This window comes from Conger conger, chromosome 2, assembly GCF_963514075.1.
Source record: "Conger conger chromosome 2, fConCon1.1, whole genome shotgun sequence".
In the NCBI taxonomy this organism is placed as follows: Eukaryota; Metazoa; Chordata; class Actinopteri; order Anguilliformes; family Congridae; genus Conger; species Conger conger.
In genome coordinates, this window is record NC_083761.1 from 53,739,018 (window position 1) to 53,758,898 (window position 19,881).

The following is a 19,881-nucleotide window of genomic DNA, read 5'->3' on the forward strand; positions in this document are numbered from 1 at the left end:
AGCCACAGCTGCATTGTATGCACTGTGGTTAAGCTGCACTAATCCTATTAGAGCAGAGAGACAGTGAAGAAACACTCTCATGGAAGTATCGATCGGTGACACCAAAAGCTCTGCAATATTAATTGGAGAGTCCCTTATTGTATTGTGCCATATTGCAGCGCTTGAGTAGAGCTTCAGTTATTAACTGCCTCTGCGCTCATGCACTGTCGCAATTTGTCTTTCTTTGCCTGCAATATCCGCGTCCCTTCGTAAAAATGGAATGCCCATGACAACATGATTAATATACATTCTATAACCTCAGAATCAATAAATGAATTCATATAATAAGGGAATACGTCAAATTCTTTTGTTGATTTGCATTTTCGTTAATGATTGCAGTCTGCCTCATATTGGGTTTTACTCAGCACTATTTTGTAACTCCCAGTGATCAATATAATTGAATACAGAATGTGGAGGAATTATTAAATCTTTATATTCTGTTTAACTGCATTGATTTAATTTTTTTCCATGTCCGGAGCAATCTTTTAGGCATGCATTTCATTTATGTTCTCTGACTCCCCCTGTTTCACTTATCTCCTGACTGTGCACAGCGCAGTCCAGCCCTGTATCAATGGCTGCTTTTCCCTCTGCACAATGCAAGGTAAGAGACACACTGGGGTATCGCTCTTTCTAAAACTGCATCATTTTGAGCTGAAGAGACTGTTCACTGTCCTACGTAAGGGCAGCTGAATAGTTTGAGCTCAGATTCAGTGAGCATGCTCGCTCTGCTGATGCTCCGATTAATAGCAAAAGGGGCTGAGTATTGTTGTTTAGATCCTTTAGTGTGCCTTGCCCCAAAAACATGCCCTCCCCGCCACTGAGAGAGTAGTGAACAGTACAGAGACTCGTGAACAGTACAGTAGACAGATTAATTACACACATCCCATTGAGTTTTGTAACACATAACTGCTTTTTGGAGCAGACAAGCATGCAGGCTCACATCTGAAACCTTTTTGAAGATTAAATGCACGGTGGGGGCTCATTTACCACTGAGCTGCTGTATGGCTGTGCGATGCAGTGCGCACCTCTCTCTCTGGGGACCCCAGATGGGGAAATAGTAGGCCGCGGATATAGTAGGCAGTGTTATGAAGCGCTTTTTGCAAATTGGGTTTTCAAATCGCAGAGGACGTTTTTTTTTTTCCTGCACCGACGGCCCTTTTTAAGTTATACAAACAAACTGCCGATTTTTGTATTTACACAGGATTTTTCATGTTTTTTTAATGGCCAATTTATCCCTGCTCATCTTTACATAAAACAAGTAAGTAATGGTTAGCTGAAGCTGAAATGCCTTCTGTGTCCATCCAAGGGGCTGGTCTCACTGGTCGGTGCCATCATGTTAACTTCCCCCGTGTGACACCCGGGCTCCATCTGCCTCCACCGCTGAGCGCCCCGTCTGCGTGGTAATAAAAGACTTGGCTTCACGGGCCAGGAACGCCTCTGCCTCCTTATTTCATGGCTGGGGGATGGAGTTAAGAGGCATGGTGTAAATCAGAGGGCCGGGTGGGCTGCTGAGAGGACAGCCAGTTCTGTGGCGGGGACAGAAGGCCGGATAAATCACGCCAAGCTAAGGGTGACTCAAGCTCCAGGTCTTGGCCTTGAGGACTTCAGAGGCACGTTGGCTTTGATTAACCCGGAGACGGAGAGACAAAGGCGGGAGGAAGGATAGGGTCTGTGTTTTCACGCCCCTGTCCATTCATCAAGCCGTAACCTCCAGCAGCGAACGGCATCAGTGGTTCTTCTGGCGGGCCGTGTTGCTTTGTTGTGGTTTTTTGGTTGCGGGAGTATCTGTTGGAACCCTCTAACGGTGTTCGCTGGTGCCGACATGCATTCGCATTACTTCTAGATACAAGGTCACCTTGTTCCTATACGCACAGCAGCAGGCAGCGGAATTATGGTAATCCACAGCTCTCCTTTGAGGGCTCTTCGGGGCTGGACCTGCTGCATGGTCCGTGTGATTCCCCGTACTTTTTTGCCAGTGACACGTCCATTACGGCTCAGGCTCCACTCCCAGAATCCTCCAATGGCCCTTTACTCTGACATGTCGCAACTAAGCCATACTGAGTCTTCACACATGTTCCAAAAAATAGTGACCTTAAATCAGGGCGGACAGGTACTGCGCTGGTCCGTGCGGGTGCTGGTGGGAGTACAGGGTTGTGTCAGTGTAGACCCTGTCGAGGGCTATAAATCCGGCTCGGAAGTGCAGCGCAGGAGCAATTACAGCCTGGTTCTGACAGGATAGACGTGAAGGGCACAGGGAATACCCAGATCTCAGAGCAGAGGGAATAAGCTGGCGCAGGGTGAGGGTGAGGACAGACTTCAGTGTACTCTGTCCATATATTTGAGAAACAAATCTGGGTACTAGAATACATGTATTAGGTATGTCTTTGTTATGTTTTCATAGCATTTTTTTGTCAACAGCTGCAGAACAAATTGAATTGGGTGAGGGTGAAGCCCAAAGAAATCACAAATCATAACTGACTGGTCATTCAGAAGTAAGGACAACATATATTGCAGGTCTTTTAGGCTGAAACCTATACCCCAGGACAACATGGTACTTTTCAACATATGGATTGTGACAAAGTCCCATTAATTTAACACTTTCTCTGGTTATTTGACCTCTCATTTAGGGAGTTGGGGAGGATATTGTGAGAGAGAGAGAGAGATTGCACTTGTGTGAACATATGTGTGTGTTTTCTCTTATAAAGTTGCCGTGACTGGGGCTATGAATAGGTGTGATGCACATCCTGTTCTTTGAGAAGAGTGGCTTTGACAGACAGGCTACAATGAGATCCACATACACACACACACACACACACACACACATTCATTCGCAAATTGCAGACACACACAGCCAGCTCATGCAGAGCCAGCTTTCCACCCCACCAGCATGCCCTTGGATTTAGCATTATTAATGGACCTACATTTAAATTCTGAGGGATTATACAAACATTTTCTAGAAGAACTGCTATTAACGCAGACTTTGCCTATAGATATGAAATCAGGGCTCTTTGATCACTGTGTGCATATGTAATGCATTCTGCGGTACACAGAAAGACGCAGCTGAAAAACAGAATTGCCTATATGGATGAGATTCTAGCAGGCCTCAAATGTAATTCTATTTGCTATTTCCTATTTGCTTTTCTGACGTGGTGTGTGGTGTGGATCCCTGCGGGCAGCCAGTGTGAATGTGGCTTGTGGTGTATATTGATTTTTCTCCTGCCCCCAGCACACAGGATACATAAACATTATCATATCTCCCCTCAGCTGACAAATTCACACAGACTGACGATATCTCAGTATAAAGCTACTGTGAGTGCAGGGTTTTTTTGAGTAGCATATGGAAGTGGAGCCAGAACTTCAGTGCTGGGCATTGTGTTTTGTTTCGAATGATCAGCTATTATTATTAGTGTAATATTATTATTACACTTTACAATTAGGTCACATGAATTGGTATTAATTAATGTACTTGTTAATGAAGTGTTATGGAACGAGAACCCATGGTATATTGTGGATATTTGCACGGCTAGCGGGGTGGTTAGGCACGATGCGAAGCGGAGTACCATTACACCCCCTAGCTGTGCCAATATCCACCATATACCATAGGTTCGAGTTCCATAATGCTTTTATACAACAGTTACCACATTTATCTTTCAAAATTTATCTAAAGACAGACAAGCCAAACTTTAAATTAATGTATGTTTAATGGAACTATGTTTTATGGTAAATGTATTCTTCCACTGAACAGTAGTTTATTGGTTGCTAAGCAACGGTATTGCTCACAATAATGTATCCCCACTCTACTATCGAAGCAACGGTACTAACGTTAGTAGAAATAATGTATCCCCACTGCATTAACCTTAGCTAAGCAATGCTATTGCAATAATGTATCCCCACTGAATTAACATTAGCTAGCTTGGTAGGTTACGTTACACTGACACACACAAGTCATTTGTTTTTGTTGCAGACGTTTATCAGGACACTGCCAGATAACGTGCATGTATTGAAATAACTCTTTGTCGTTATGAGTGGTCATTTGCTTCGTCGGGGTTTGGTGGTCTTGCTGGTATTTCCATCCAAGGATGTTGCCTAAAAGTATTTTTTCTTTCCTGCTCCTTTCCAAATCAAAGGACACTTTATACTCACTAATTTGATTTTACTTTACTTTGGCAGGCTGCTAGAGGCGAGATGATAACGCCAAATTATGTTCATTTCGATTACAAAGTAGATAACGGTCATCTACAAACGCAGAGTCATTTTAAAAGATGTAAAATTAGTTAAGCATTACCAGATACATTAACTGGTTTTCTCATTCTAATATGAATTGGCATTAACTAATGTCGTTGTCAGCATGTATTCATGATGTACAAATGCATGAACAAAGCTGAACAGCTTAATGTTTCAGTAGTTAGAACTAACTACATTAGTTCATGCCAATTCATGTGACCATATTGTGTTACCATTTCATGAATGCATAGAGATTGCATTTTTTATTACCTTTTTTATTACCTTTTGTCATGAAGCCATTTTCTCTGTGTTATTTGCATATAGCCTTCAGTTATACTGAGGCCACTTCGGCCTTGTTTGTGTCAGTGTTGTTGTAGTGGCTGTTGCTTTCATCTGTCCATCAGATTCTTGGTGAAGCATGGATGTGGTGTTTTAGGTTTCCATAAAGACAGGACTCATGGCTCTGAGGGTAAGGGAAGAGGTGCAGGGGGGAGAGCGGTTGCTGGGGTGCAGGGCGAGCTGACACAGCACACTGTGCTCCATAGCTCACAGGCACGCTGTGACTCTCCAGGACCCCGGCAGCAGCAGTCTGTCTGATGGGCAGCGTTATTTATAGACCCTGGTAATAATAACACAATATGGTCATAACATGACACACAGCAGGGTACGGGGGAAGATGGGGAGTATTAATAGTCGGTCTGACCTCTCACCCGACTCTCAGCAGCTCAGGCGGTGGATACTGTTGATCCGAAGCTGCGCCAGCACACACACCCAGCACACACACCCAGCACACACACCCAATAAGTGACTGACCGCTGGGCTTAGCGAGCAGTTTTCACAAATGACCTGAGCTGAGTCAAACTCCATCCTTCAGCCAATCAGTGGTTCTGATTCCCATTACTGCTGTGACTACATGAATAGCCAGCCATGCTAGACTAATGCTAAACAAATGTTCTTTTCTGTTGGTTCCCTAGGGTTTCACTTGTGCTCAAGATCAGAGGCTCCTGAAAAATGTATAGTGTCTAGGGTATTGTGCACTTAAATTGCCATTTGTAAGCAGTGGGTCATATTAGCGCTGGCTGAAGCGTAGTTGACTAGCTGACAAACTGATGTACATCTTGTGCACTTGTGGACTACGGAAGGTGTAGTACACCACCGTACAACACACATAATCATATTTACTGTTCTATGTGGGATAGATATGTAACCTCCATATGACAACCATTGGCTCTGTCCAGCCGGAGTCAAGTAAGCAGTACCTAGGATGTGCTTGCTTAAATGTGAAACTGGGGTACAATTTTCCAGTAGTATTTAACAGGATCCTCTGATCCCAGCACTGTTGGTGAGTTGGGTTGGATTTCCTATCTACCAGTAGTGAATACTAAATGAGTAAATAACACTATGCCTCATTCAGTACGGAAACAATACACCCACACACGATGCAGTGCAATATGTATTTCCCAAGAATTAACTACAGAGTATTATCAGTATTATGTTAACCATAATCAAATAAAACATACAGGGCCCATTCCTTGGTGCACATATGATGTTCAACAAATTACTGTTCCGAATGAATTAGCAGTTATAGATCCCTAGATACCCTACTCACTAGCTGGCTTCGTCCAGTCCCTTCTTCCCTTCTCAGTTGAACAGCCAACAAACTGCAGTATGTATGGACCTCGGTCACATAACTTTTGGAGACCTTTGCAGAATCAGTGTCAAGATGCTATCACTCAAAATGCTCCCTGAGAATGTTTCACTGTGCAGTGATATCTGGATAGAACTGAATCATGTCCAATACCTCTTTTAGTTCAGCTCTTTCACGCAAAACGGCACTACTCTTGGTGTCTCGGTGGCGTAGCTTATAGAGCACTGTCCACATGCTCATTGTGAGCCACAACGTTGGTTGTTCAAATCCGGCTAAACCTTACATGTCTTTCCCTCTCTCACTCCCATTCTCTACACTGTACTGTCCAATAAACCTGTGAGAGCCATAAAAAACATCTCCTTAGAATCTCATATGATGCATACACCTCCATCTTCTCTCTGCTGGGGTTATCTCAAAGTTTTTATTTCACCTAATTTCATCAGTGCAACAAAGTGCAATTAGATGAGAAGGACAGATTCAGCTTGTATATTTTAAGAAGAAATATGGAGGCGACTATAATTCCCTGATCTCCCTCTTTCCATGAAGAAAAAATGAAATGTTTTCTATCAGAACAGGTTTTCTATTTAAAACCTGCACCCTACAGTGAGGACAATTCCACACCAGGAGCTCCCTCATCCCCTCCTCTCAGGGCACCTCTGAAAATGCATGCACAGGCACCAGGATAGTAACAAGCAACATATTTATGACCCTTGAGGCTAGGAATATAGTAGATAAAACCCATCTTGAGTCTCGGACTTTTGATATCTGGTGCGTGTGGGGGGCTTTGAAATGGAATGAGATGAAAAGATTTTCAATCTCTCTCCCTGAAGAACCTTTTCTCAAGGTCGTCTTCCAATCTGGCTTGAACTGGACATGGATGATTAAGGGGGAAATGGTGAGGAAGGGTCTTAGCCAGGATAATTTCACTGGGCTGCACTGGGTCAACCTGTCATCTTGCGAGGGCGGGGGGGGGGGCTTTGAACTGTATAGGGTAAGTCAACTTGACCTCCCTTAGCCAGGCTCTTTTGTAGCAGCGTCTGAAGACTGAACTTCTGCTCCGATAGTGACAATGCACCAAGCCACTATTGCAGTTTCTTTCACATCAAAATGACACCGTATAAATTAGCACAACAGAGGATTTTACTTTGAGCCTCAGCCAAGCAGAATCCACTGACAAGAAGGTCACCAGTTCAACATTAAACAGGGGTGTCAGAGGGTGTGTGTAGAACATCTGTCTGGTTAGTACTGGAGCAGTAGCATAAATGAACAGGTTTTCCAAAGAAAGATGTACATCCTGGCTGTCTTGGTGGCGCAGCCTGTAGAGCACTGACCGCATGCTCATTGCGAGCCACGATGTCGGCGGTTCGAATCCGACTGTCTGACATTTGTTGCATGTCTTTCCCTCTCTCGCTCCCATTCTTCCTGTCTCTCTATACTATACTGTCCAATAAAGCTGAAAAAGGCCTACAAAATATCAACAAAAAATAAAAAAGATGTACATCCTCCTCTTCCACCAAGCTTCTTCATCGGTGTCAGTTTAATGCCATTGTGTAACCAAAGTAATTAGATGGAGACTCACTGGAAGATGTTGCTCCTCATGAAATGCTTTCTCAGGGACATGAATCTCAGTGTGGCCGCTTGCTTTCAGTGGACTTCCAGCTAGTATGTAACAGCCAATTCAACCCGAAAGGGCGAGGTAGTGGATACAGCTTTCAGCTTTGTAAATAAATCAGATCAAGCACTTCTGCCTTAAGATATTAGCCAGGAAAGGCAATCTATGGACTGACAGAATGCTGACAAGAGCAAATATCTGTGTGATACCAGCAGTTTTTTGTACATTACAGACGTATCTTTCTGAGGTTAGAATGTATGTGTGTGTATGTGTGCGTGTGTGGAGCACCATTGGAGTTGAAGGGAGGCTCCTAGTGGAATCCTTTGTCACATTAGTTTTCGCCATGGTAAAAATGAATGAGGACTCATAATGGCTAATTGAATTAACTAATTTAGTGCTGAGGTTTTGCTGCTGTTCAGAGCTGAATCTTGGCAGAAGATGCCTGGAATAAAATGTGTAGTCAGGGTAAGAATTAACAAAGTGATTTACTCTTTAATGGCAATGGCTCCTGTTGGTTCGAATGATACAGCAACCTGATATATTATGATATTCATTTGACATAATTTGACATAATGTCAGTTAAGGATGCTTACCTCAAATTTTGCTACATTCATTCAACAAGGGAATGTTTTTTTATTTTCTTATGAGTCAAAATCAGACATAAGCAAGGTTGCTAGCTAATGTAATACTGCACAATGTCTGCTGCAATTCAGTTAGCTAGCAAACTAATCTAGTTAGTTAGCTAGATAAATATTCATTATATTTAGCTACCATCATGATTTCTGCAAGCTGCCTACAGTATATAGTTTGCTAATGTTTCATCATACTGTATATAACCATGAAATAGCCATTCACCCTGCATGTGATCAAATTCCCCAGAGCAAATGTTATTTTCTACCTTATGCTTTTTAGAATCGCAGCACTTCTGTTCATTTCTATTGAAAAATGGCAACCAATGAAGATGACTCTATTATTATTATTATTATTATTATTATTATTATTAGCAGTAGTAGTAGTAGTTGTTATTTGGCTGATGCTTTTATCCAAAGCGACTTAGTCACAGTTACACTGAAGCAGGAGACAATGTGAGGTTAAGGGCCCAACAGCTGTGAGGATCTCATCATGGCTACACCAGGGATCAAACCACTGAAGTTGCGGGTTATGTACCGTAACCACTATGCTACAGGCTTACAGGAAAACATTTGCTCAAAACACAATGCACATAATGTACATGCTGAAGTAACACTTTTTTCATTTTTTTCTGTGCCTCTTGAACTTCAAGCCTAGCAGATTACTTTTCTTTTTTCTTTTTTTTTGTTTGTTTGTTTTTAAAAGAGAGCTTAGTCCTTTATGATACAGATACATTTAGATAAGTTTTGGGGACCAACAGAAATGTTAAAGATATGTATTTATTATTATTGTATTATGCATTCTGAGCGAAACACAAATTAATTGATCTGGACAGCAGTCACTATTAGCAGGACTCTTGTTTAGATAATTAATATGAACTGTCTATATATTAGTCCATAGAGATTTGAATAGAGTTCCTGTACAGTTCACATATATCTCCAGTTCGACCACAGTCCATACATCGGTCCTTAGGAGTACATCCCATGACATCCAGCATGGATGGCAGGCCTCCATATCTCTGACTGGGTTCTCAGCAATAATTATCTTAATGGACATGGTAGAACTCTTTTACAGGGGAGCTTTAATGAGACTGAGGTCTTATAAGACATCAGAATATGAGCAAAGATCGTCAATCAGGGCAGTTTAATCAAGTTCTTTTTAACACAATTAGTGTTACACTCAATTTCATCTCTATAGACATTACAAATGGCTGCCAAGGTTCAGATTTGTACCTCATGGAATTGAAGGCTGGATTGAGCTAGTAAACATAAAGCAGTATCTCCTTACACTGTTGTGGATGTTTTTAGAATAAATCCATGTGGGATGTTTCCAACATCTGGCTTCCCCACTACTCATATTTAGGGGAAGAAAGATCTCTGACTATTAGGTGCTTAGTGGACATTTATCCTGTAAAGAAAACCATTTACATTTACCATTAACCAGGCTGTTCAACCACATGCTTGTTCTCCAGCATGCTGGCAGGATTAGCAGAGCTGGAGTGCTTATTTCATCATCAGTTAGAGCTGCAAGGATCGCTGTCAGGCCTCGATGTGTTTGGAAGATGCCCAGAGGCTGCAGTGTGAGCTCATCAGCCCGGAGTAAGCTCCCAGCACAAAGAAGCCTGCCTGCTGGGTCGCTATTCAAAATGTTTCTGTCATCTGTCAATCAAGGATCAAAAGGATTTGAAGTCAGTGTTGTAGCAACTCAAACTTCAAATGGTACCCTAAGAAAACAGATTTTAATGGAAAGTTTTCTATTTTGTTAGATTTTAGCATTTTAATTGATTATATTCCTTCAAATATATGTTCCATTGTGCTTATTGAAATAGAATACTCATGCAGTCTAATGGGCTGGCCAGTAGCTGATATTGTCTGCCTGACAGACTTGGAAATTGAAGCTATTCTTTGTCTGACATGCTAGCTTTTAGAATACAGAACTGTCAACATGTTTGTTGGGTTGAATAGAACTGCAGCTACCTGACAGGCAGGTTAATGAAACATATAGCAGTCTGATGGGAAGGTTAATACATAAGTCTGACAGAATGTTAAATGGTAGATACATCTACCTATTTCTCTATTTCACTTGAATGTGTTGTACATTTCTGTTGTACATTGAATATTTGGTAAAATAGGCAAAGTTATTTCAAATAAAGCAAGTTAAGATTTTAATCATCTTAGTACCAAAAAGGTTGTATTCTCCAATGCTCTTATTTTAGATATCTTGCTGTTTACCATACTAGCCGTGTTGAAGATGAGTACATACTTTTACTGAGAACATTTTTAAGGTAAGAAAGGGTACCTCTTCATTCAAATCTATGCCATTTGCGTATTTTGGTTTGAGGGACATATAGTTTCCAATTGTCCGTCCTTCTGCAAAGGGGGTTGCATTTTTAATAGCTCCCTATAAGAAATTTGTTTGATTAATTCTCTCGTACACTTTTCATGCTGCAGAAACACAGGCCCAAGGTTGAGTCAAACCAAGGATAATAGCTCCATCCAAAATTCTCTGCAGTAGTCAAGGTTATACTGGAGATGTCGGCTACCTTTTCAATTCTACTGTCATTTGGGTGGGATCCCAGTCAAACCAACCATAGTTATTATAACTTCATAGCATTTTTATGTTTAGATTTCTTTTGTGTGAACCCTCAGATTCTGTGCTCAGAGCTGTTTACGCACTTCCTTGTTTCTTTTACTCACCTCAAGGCTAAGGTCATGATGGGCTTAGAGGCTGGAAGGGAAGGAGCATTAATTTACTGAGGAGCAAAATGGAATGGACCCGGCACACTAATGCACCAAATATCCCTGACAATGTGAAATAAAATGTACAATGTTAAACCATATACTTTATTTTTGTGGATGAATTTTGTGAAGAGGGTTCCCAGAGATACACAGCTGCACTTATAGAGACATTAAATTAGGCAACAAAAAAGCTATTGCTTCAGTCCAAACAATAGATACATGATTAGATATGGAATAATAAATAAATTAAATTGAAGGAACTGCTCTACAAATACTGCAGACTCACTCCAAGTACTCACTATCTCTTGCGTTGGTGGTGTTAGAAAAGCCATGCCTGATCATCCAGATTCATATGACAAGCTTTAGTTGTTTATTAATTCATACAGTGGGGTCCAAAAGTCTAGTGAAATAGTGAAAATGTTTCTATTTTGCATTCTTTTCTAATTATTTTTTTAAAAATGGCATTACATTACAAATAATATTATCAGCATGACAATTTGAGTGAAAAGTTGAATCTGTGAAACATGTACACGAATTTCAGAATTTCTTGGTAGTTGGTATGTCCCCCAGGTTTAATGGCAACATGCACTCAAGCTGTCTTAGACTCCTCAAATTTATCCCAGCATTATTTGACAATGTTCCAAAGGGCATCTTGTGATGTTACTGAATGCTTGGCTTTTGTCAGTCTTCAAGTGTCCCCATAAATATTCAATGGCGTTGAGGTCAGGTGGATTGTGCAGCACTCCTTTCTCTTCTTTGGTCTTAAAGTAGTTCTTGCATAGCTTTTTTAATTTGTTGAAAATTTTTCTAAATCCTAAAACATTCTGTTTATTTCCATGATTACAAGAAAAATAACCCAGATTTTAAATGTGGTCTCAGACTTTTGGAACCACTGCATATGTTTCCATCATGCTTTTTTCTCAATGGCAGGAGAGGATGAAACCATCTCATTCTGTGTTTCGCTGCATCTCTGATGGCCACAGCTCTGAGAGTTTTTTTTTCCCCTTTCCAGTGCAAGAAAAGGCTCCAAGGATGAGGAGCACCATCACTGATGGCTTGCTTTGCCATGTGATACATATTTCATGTGTAGAGAAATTCACAGATATGCCCTCTAGTCTTGGAGTCAACAAATTATGTGACATGGTTATACGATCAAAACAAGCACTGGGGGCTTCGTAAATATTGAATTAGAAGGGTAAGAAGGTAATTAAGACCTCTCCTGATCACATTTGCATGTTAAACACATGTTAATGCCAACAATGCCACTGTCTGATAACTTTGGGTTTTGGAGGTATGGTTAGGGGGAATCTGTTAGTAACCGTTGGGATTGGTGGAGATTGTGTTTGTAGATTCTGGATGATGCATGAGACACATTTGGCAGTACTTTGTTAAATCATGCCCTGAGAGAGAGGTAGAGAGAGAATGAGAGAGAGAGGGAGAGAGTTAGGGAGGATGAACATCCAAGAGAATTAACTATAACCTCCAATGAAATGAATAAACTTCACATTAAGGCATGGCATTTTAGATCCTGATGTGTGATATGGAACCTCACTGCTGTCAAATACTGGGAGGAGAAGCAGGATGTAGCGCACACTCGATATTCGTATCTCAGCTCCTCCGCACTGAAGCTGTGGCAGCAGGAGGCAGGAAGACCACGGGCGCCTGTACTCCCACTGGTGTCCCTGTTCAGGAGGCTCCTCCACCACGCAGCACAGAGCTTCCCGTCGGCAATGTTTGCCAGCACCGTGGAAGCTCCCAGGGCCCTTGCTAACTTCAAGACAGCACCCCACACCTGGTTTCTCAGAGATGTGCTCCCATTCTGCCATTTCATTCCACCCACTTACTAACAAGGATGCACTGTGTCCTCAAGAGGCATACCCCTTGCCTCGCTATTGTGTCTGTGACTCCAAATTCTTACTTTTGAAAGTTATTTTTAGTCGTTATTTGGGGGGAGGGTAGAGGAAGCACCAGAGCCTTTGACTTTATAGACAATGTAATGACTGCACTTGTTGAGGAAATACATTTGATTTCATTTTAGTAATTACAAACTAATGGATATTTCACAATATCCTCTGGAACTACTCTGATCCGTTTCAATAATAATAAGTTGGCAGATATAATGTATAAGATATAATGCATGTAATACCTCTGCTTCAGTGACAGAGGAGAGATAGATATCCAGTTGAATTAAGTATTAAACTGGAGGGGACAGAGGTTCTAACTGTACAGATCAAATGGGATTCCCCTTCTATTCTGGAAAGATTTGAGCACCCATTTGTAATTGTAGTTTGCTCACACTACAAAAAGAGGAGATGGCATAAATCTGTGTTAATCTTTAGCTGATGAAAAAGCAGTTACAGTAATGTAAAGTCACTGTGTTCCAAGCACCAAGTGAGCTCACCATGTTCCACATGAAAAAATTACTCTGAGATCAGCTTTGGTTTTTGAGTGTGACTTGGTACGAGCCATATATGTCATCCATGTCAGCATACAGTGACATGGTTATAGTGCTCTACTGTGACATTGCGGTGGGGAAGCTGTTGCTAACGAGGGACTATGAACCGATCAGGCTTATACGGCAGTGTTCAGACCGTCGTGAGCCAACACGGTCTTCCGAACACAGGGACATTGTCTGGTTATTTGTCGTCTTATCTATAGTTATTGGTCCAATTCTGATCAATCAAATCAGTCAAAGGAACCATAATCATAAACCACATTCCTCAGGAGAAAAATTACCGCTGAACGAACGTTAACTTCTGGTGGAAGTGGCTGCTTCCCCCGTGTTCTGTTCGGAACATGGTGAGTTTACGTTACCACAAACTTTCCAGACCTCCAGAAATCCATGTAAAGGGCATCAAAATAAATGGATGGGAAAGTGACCATGATTAATGTGTGTGGAGGTGTTCCCATCTGTTACATGAGCATTCCATGGTCACGATTGTGTGGCTGATGGATAAAATTTCATCCAACTCTAGAAAGCCCACCTCCAACCACCCCCCCGGGTTGTCTACAGCTACTAAATGTACACATACAGTTTTGCAAATGTAGGCACATAATAAAGCAGACAAATGTGCTTCATTTTTCACTATAGCATTGTTTTCTATTGAACATCACCATAGTGCACATTACCCTCTGTCTACCCCAACAATTGATGAGACTATCAATTTGGTGTGCTCGTCTCTTTAGTTCTTTTTGCATTTACATAATCAGAAAGGGTCTGACCTCATGTATATATCTCATTTTGATCTGGTCTGATTAATGACAGCTATGACAATCCTTCTATGAACAATGACACTGCATGATTGCTGGGTCACATTTGTACTGGCTAAAAATATGCCTGAGCCAGAAGACAAACGATGTGGCGTGTAATTTGTTAAGAAATCTGATCCAATGTGCAGATTATTTGTTTTGTCTGTGCCATTTGTGTTAGTACAGAATTGAAAACAGCCCGTTGCCTTTACTCCATCCTTCTGTTCACGCCTGAATCTTGTTGGAATAGGCTGCAAAAACAGCTCACATAGTACAGCCCACTCATCCTCTGACTAAAATTCACCTTCCTTGAGCCCCCGTTCCTGCTTCACCACTTGAATCACTCTGTTTAAATCCTCATAATAGGAAGAAAGCCATCATTAACTTTCAGTATATATCATGCACCTATAATGTGGAAGCATTGCTACCTCTTATATGCACGTGTACAGAGGGCAAGCAAAGGTCAGCATGAAGTGACACTGTTCAGACTGGGTGACCTTTTTTTCTCTGCTTACTGTATGCCTTCATGAGAGGCAGAGGGAAGGTGACCTTTACAGGTGCGATGTGGAAACTGACTCTTCTCTCTCCTTTCTCTGTCTTTCTCTATCTCCAGGCTCCCTGACTGTGTCCATCACGGACATGAGAGCTCCAGTAGTGGGGGGATCTGGGGGGGTCTACGCTCTGTGTTCTGCGCATCTGGCCAACGTTGTCATGGTAACTGCTATTACTGCTGCTGCTGCTATCGTCAGTCTTAATGGGGAGAGAACATTTAGCATCACCAAGGAGAGCTCTGTTCCTTTAACAGGCCTTTCATGTCCTTCTTGCTCAAGTGTTCAGCCATTTTGTGTTTGGCAGTGTGCAGCTGAACTGGGCTTCTATGTATCTATATGGCTGTGTGAAACATGCATGTGCTCACTTGAATATTTATTTGCTGTTTTCCATTTAGAATAATAATAAGGATGAGATTAAAGACATATAAACAAATGCATGCCCCAGAGAAATGAGCTCTGGTACTCACATATGACTCACCATCAGCTTACCTTCTGTCAGGCAGTGCTGTCAAGCCAGATTGGTTGATAGAACATCTTGCCCTGCCCACACAATCACCACCGAGTCACTTGTGGATCACTTCGTCAGGCACAGATGTGAAATATCACAATGTGGTGTTACAGTGAACGCCGGCCACCGTCACGATTATGCGTGCATGATCCCCAGATTGATCGATCTCACCGCGGGTGTAATGCCGTCATTTACAGTTAGCTCAGGCTGCCATTACAGGTGATGAGACACTGGTAAATGTGGCACCAACAACAGAGGCTGATGGTCTGATCTTCCGTCACATTCAAGCAAAATCCCTTATTTTGTTGCCACTGCATTCCAGGAGATCATTTATGCTAATAGCACTGCTTATTTAATGTTATTATTATCATTACTGTCACAAAGCTGAATGATGCTTCAGACAACCAAAGGCTTTAAAAATGACCAGATATTTGCACACAATCCAGAACTGCAGTCACTGAAATGTACATAGTTGTAAATTACACATTCAGGGAAACTCTTGCTAAATGCTTGGCTACCATACCACCCAAAGCTAGTAGCAAAAATGATGAGCCCCCATTAATCAGCACAACTGACCTTAAATAATCCCACAGGTAGACACCTGGAAACATTCCAAGCAATAAATTAACTGCAAGACAGCATTTACTCTTATTCCGTCAATTAATGGAACTGGTGACTAAAGCTTACACTTTTACATTAAAATACTTAAAAGGAAGGAGACATGCATATCCGGTCGACAGTGAAGGCTACTACACAATTACCCTGCATGGTCCAGCATGCCAACATTCAGATGATGTATTGCGGTCATTCCTTAGCTTATTTGTTATTACTGAACAAATATAAGAGCGAAAACATGATTTTAATTGGCTATCACACCCAACAGCCCTGGGCGAAAACATTTCCTTTCCTGTCAGTGCCTTCAAAGAGGCATACCATTTGATGAAAATATTTATGTGTTTGTTGACTTTCAGTTGTATTTACTCACCCACATGTTGGGTTTTAAAACACATATGATGCAAGGTGTGAGAAAGGCAATCCAGTAACCTAACTGGATCCATCCACCGCACGTCCCGTGTTCTGGTGCACACACAGTTTTTACCACTGTCCCTCATTGGCTAAATATAGCACACATGCGTTGCACAGTCAGGTGTGAGTCAGGGAGTGAAAAAGATGTGAGAAATCTGATTCTGGCTGTTGTTCTCATGGGCAGTGCGCAATTTTGCAGGTACCTATCTTGAATGTAATTGAGACACGGAGTGTGAAGTTTTTGGAATGGAACAGAATGGATGATGTATGATAACAATTTACAACTTGTTTTGCATGATAACAATTTTCTCAACATTTACCCAAGCTGTGCAACCATATCATAGTGTGTGTGTAAATATAGTATACACTCAGTAACCACTTTATTAGGTACACATGTACACCAGCTCATGAATCACAAATATCTAATCATGTGGCAGCAATTCAAAGCATAAAAGCATGCAGACATCATCAAGGGGTTCAGTTGTTGTTCAGACAAACCTCAGAATGGGGATGAAATGTGATTTAAGTGACTTTGACCGTGGAATGATTGTAGGTGGTTTGAGTATCTCAGAGCCCATTTACACTTGGTCGTTTGAGTGTATATAGACATAGAGTGATGTTAACACTGTCCTCAGAGCTGCAATGGGAATGCACAGCTCTAGGAAGAGCTGCTTTAATTTTGATAAAAGGAGCAGATAGATCACACACTTCATCTCCTCTCTCACTTTTGTTGACTGCCCTCTGCTCCCGACAAGCTCATCATTTATTTGCACCCATTATTATGAATTTATGATTGCTGCCATTCCTCAGGCCGATTACACATTTGGGGGAAGAAATTTAATAGGTCTCTTCTTTATTGGTTTTCTCTGGGATCTTTAATCTTGCATGGAGCTTGCTTCACTTTTTTCTGTGGGACAAATTCTATGCCTGAACAGCCTAGAGATTGCTGCAATCTTTCATAATAGAGAATGAAAGTGTTACTCCTAGATCAAGTTCTTTCTCCAAGTCTGAAATTACCCTTTGTTTTTAAGAGAACCACAGTGATTTTATTAGGGCACTTTCACACACTGTTAAGCCCTCACGTCCCTGATTAATGGAACAGGAGTACACTGTCAGTGGGAGAAGGCAGTCCTGATACCCGTGTGCCTCTGTCACACTCTCACAGATCTCTCTGTGCCTCTGAGGACCCTGTGAGATGTGGTAACAGACAGGTTAGTCTGCCAGCTGAGTCAATGAGATCCCCATGAACCCTGCTGAGGCACGGTGCTCTGACCAGGCAGTTTGCCCTAACCAGGAGTGTCCTGCTGTGTTTTCAGAACTGGGCTGGGATGCGCTGCCCGTACAAGCTGCTCAGGATGATCCTGGCTCTGGTGTGCAGTAAGTGTCTCAGTCCCTGTTCATTTGCAACATATGTCCATTGTTATGGATTAGAGACCACAGTAATTGGTGACAATGTGCAAGTGAGCGACGTTGAAAGGGTGGCCAATGCTCGTCAAATGCATAAGCTTACAGCTTTAATATTTCATTTTTAGAAGGGTCCCAGGTCAATGACAGGGTAAATTACATGATGAATGGTGTCCAATGAGAGCTGGAGAGTTCTTGCATTGAGTTCCTCACTGCCTGTGCTGTGATCCTCCCCCTCCCTGCAGTGAGCTCAGAGGTGGGGCGTGCCGTGTGGCTGCGCTTCTCCCCACCGCTGCCCTCCTCGGGCCCTCAGCCCAGCTTCATGGCCCACCTGTCGGGGGCGGTAGTGGGCATCAGCATGGGCCTGCTCATCCTGCGCAGCTACGAGGAGAGCCTGCAGCGCCAGTGCTCCTGGTGGGTCATCGTCTTCTCCTTCATCACCTTCCTCCTCTTCGCCATCTTCTGGAACATCTTCGCCTACGAGCTGCTAGGCGTACAGATCCCGCCCCCTCCCTGAGACAGGATTCCCCTACCCCCAAATCTGGTCCCCTCCCGTACAGCCCATCCAACCCTGCCCACACATCAGTTAGGCATACCCTGACAACACAGATATCTTGTTGAGAAGTGAAACAGAACAGCAGTGCTACACCTTCTGTCAACCCAAACTATCGTGTTTGACTTGCTGCGGTTTTGCAGGAAGCCGTGGCTTCACACAGGACCAAATGTAGCTCATAGTTCTGAAGAGCCCACTCCAGAAGCACCATCTCCAGAACACGCTCAGCAGACACCTGACTCTTCAGCCGATTCTCACACCATTCCCAAACCTGTCAGACAGCTGCTCTCCGTAGCACTGTACCTGTACTATCAACAGAGAGGGCCCACTGCTGAACCTCCTCATAATCACACAAAATGGAGGGTGGCCCTTAAGGTGCTTTTCATTTGAATTATTCTGTATCCAAACATAGCCCGCACTGGTTCACAAAGTAGCATACGTAAATTGCTGTCAAAACTATCTGCACTGTGTAATTCAAAACTCAGAGGAGTAGATTAGAAGTTCAGTGAATGTGAAGGAAGCATGGCAAGGGAGTTGAGCGGTAAAAGCTAGCAGACCGCCTTGAGACCAGCTAGATGGTGACCTGCCACCGCTGGCAAAGCCCCAGCTTGGTCACCTGCTCCGTGACTTACTTTCAGCATAAGGGCGCCATTTCAGCAGGTCTTAGCAGACCGCACCATGTCCGCTGCCCACCTGCTAAAGCTCTGAGGGGCCATCACACCTGCCTCAGCCCCCATGCTGCAGGAACCACACACACTGGACACCTACACAAGGGTTTCCTTACTGCTGTCATCAAAAGGTCCCCCACTGCCTGATCACTTGAATCAGGGGGCGAAACCCAGGAGACATTTGCCTTTGCCTGTTCAACCACAGACAGACACACTGGGCGTGCGGACACACCACCTTCGGTCCCTCGTCCCCAGTGCCCTCTTGGGCTTTGGGAGCGGTCAGTGCCCACTCTTATACCTCAGTGTCTGATTCTTAGGAACTGTCTACTTTTGTAAAGGAATGTATGTAATTTGAAATTATCTTTCTGTTCTTCTTTGTTAGTGGATGTGCGTACCAGGTGTTAATCATTTTCAATGTTAATTCAGTATTCTATTCTTAGGGGGGAGGAAAGGATATGTTTTACGCGGTGCATAATTATTATTGCTACAGTAGACATCAGTATTACTATTATTATTGCTATTATGACTGATCCTCTTAAAAGGAAACTGTAAAAAGAAGTCCCTTGTTCAAATTGAAAATGTCTGTGTGGCCAATTAACTCGCTGGTTTCTTTTTCAAAATTAAGCCATAGAAGAACCAAATCGATACAGGACATATCCAAATGTCGAAACAGCTTGAAGTTTAAAAAGGAAAGAGGGGATCCTGGAAAGTATGCAGGTACAATAAGTTGCTCAGATCCAAAAATGGGCCTGTCCTTTAGTGAACATTCTGTGGGGTAAAAGCTGAAAAAACTGAAGAAATGATGCTGCGATTCTGAAGCAGGTGCAAATATACGTATATGCTGCTTACCTTAAAATCCATGCTGTCGTTCTTGTTAGAAACGTATTTGTCTGTTCTTTTAGTCCTTTCATTAGGCCTGACTTTTCTGCTGTGTCTAGGACAGGATACTGCCTCATACTGATGTCTGTGAGCAGACACCGCTAATTATACAGCTACTGGTGCTTATGCTTCTGGTCTCTCCTGGTCCTTAT

At 42.5% G+C, this 19,881-nt stretch overlaps 1 protein-coding gene across 1 annotated transcript in view; it reads left to right on the forward strand.

The window, feature by feature from the left end:
* rhbdl1 (rhomboid, veinlet-like 1 (Drosophila)) overlaps positions 1-18,146 on the forward strand; it is a 53,153-nt gene extending 35,007 nt beyond the window's left edge. Inside the window, exons 6-8 of the mRNA XM_061232773.1 lie at positions 14,754-14,854; positions 17,542-17,602; positions 17,875-18,146. Coding sequence (XP_061088757.1) covers positions 14,754-14,854; positions 17,542-17,602; positions 17,875-18,146 — 434 coding nt within the window. The remainder of the gene's footprint in view (positions 1-14,753; positions 14,855-17,541; positions 17,603-17,874) is intronic.
* Positions 18,147-19,881: the final 1,735 nt, after the last annotated feature.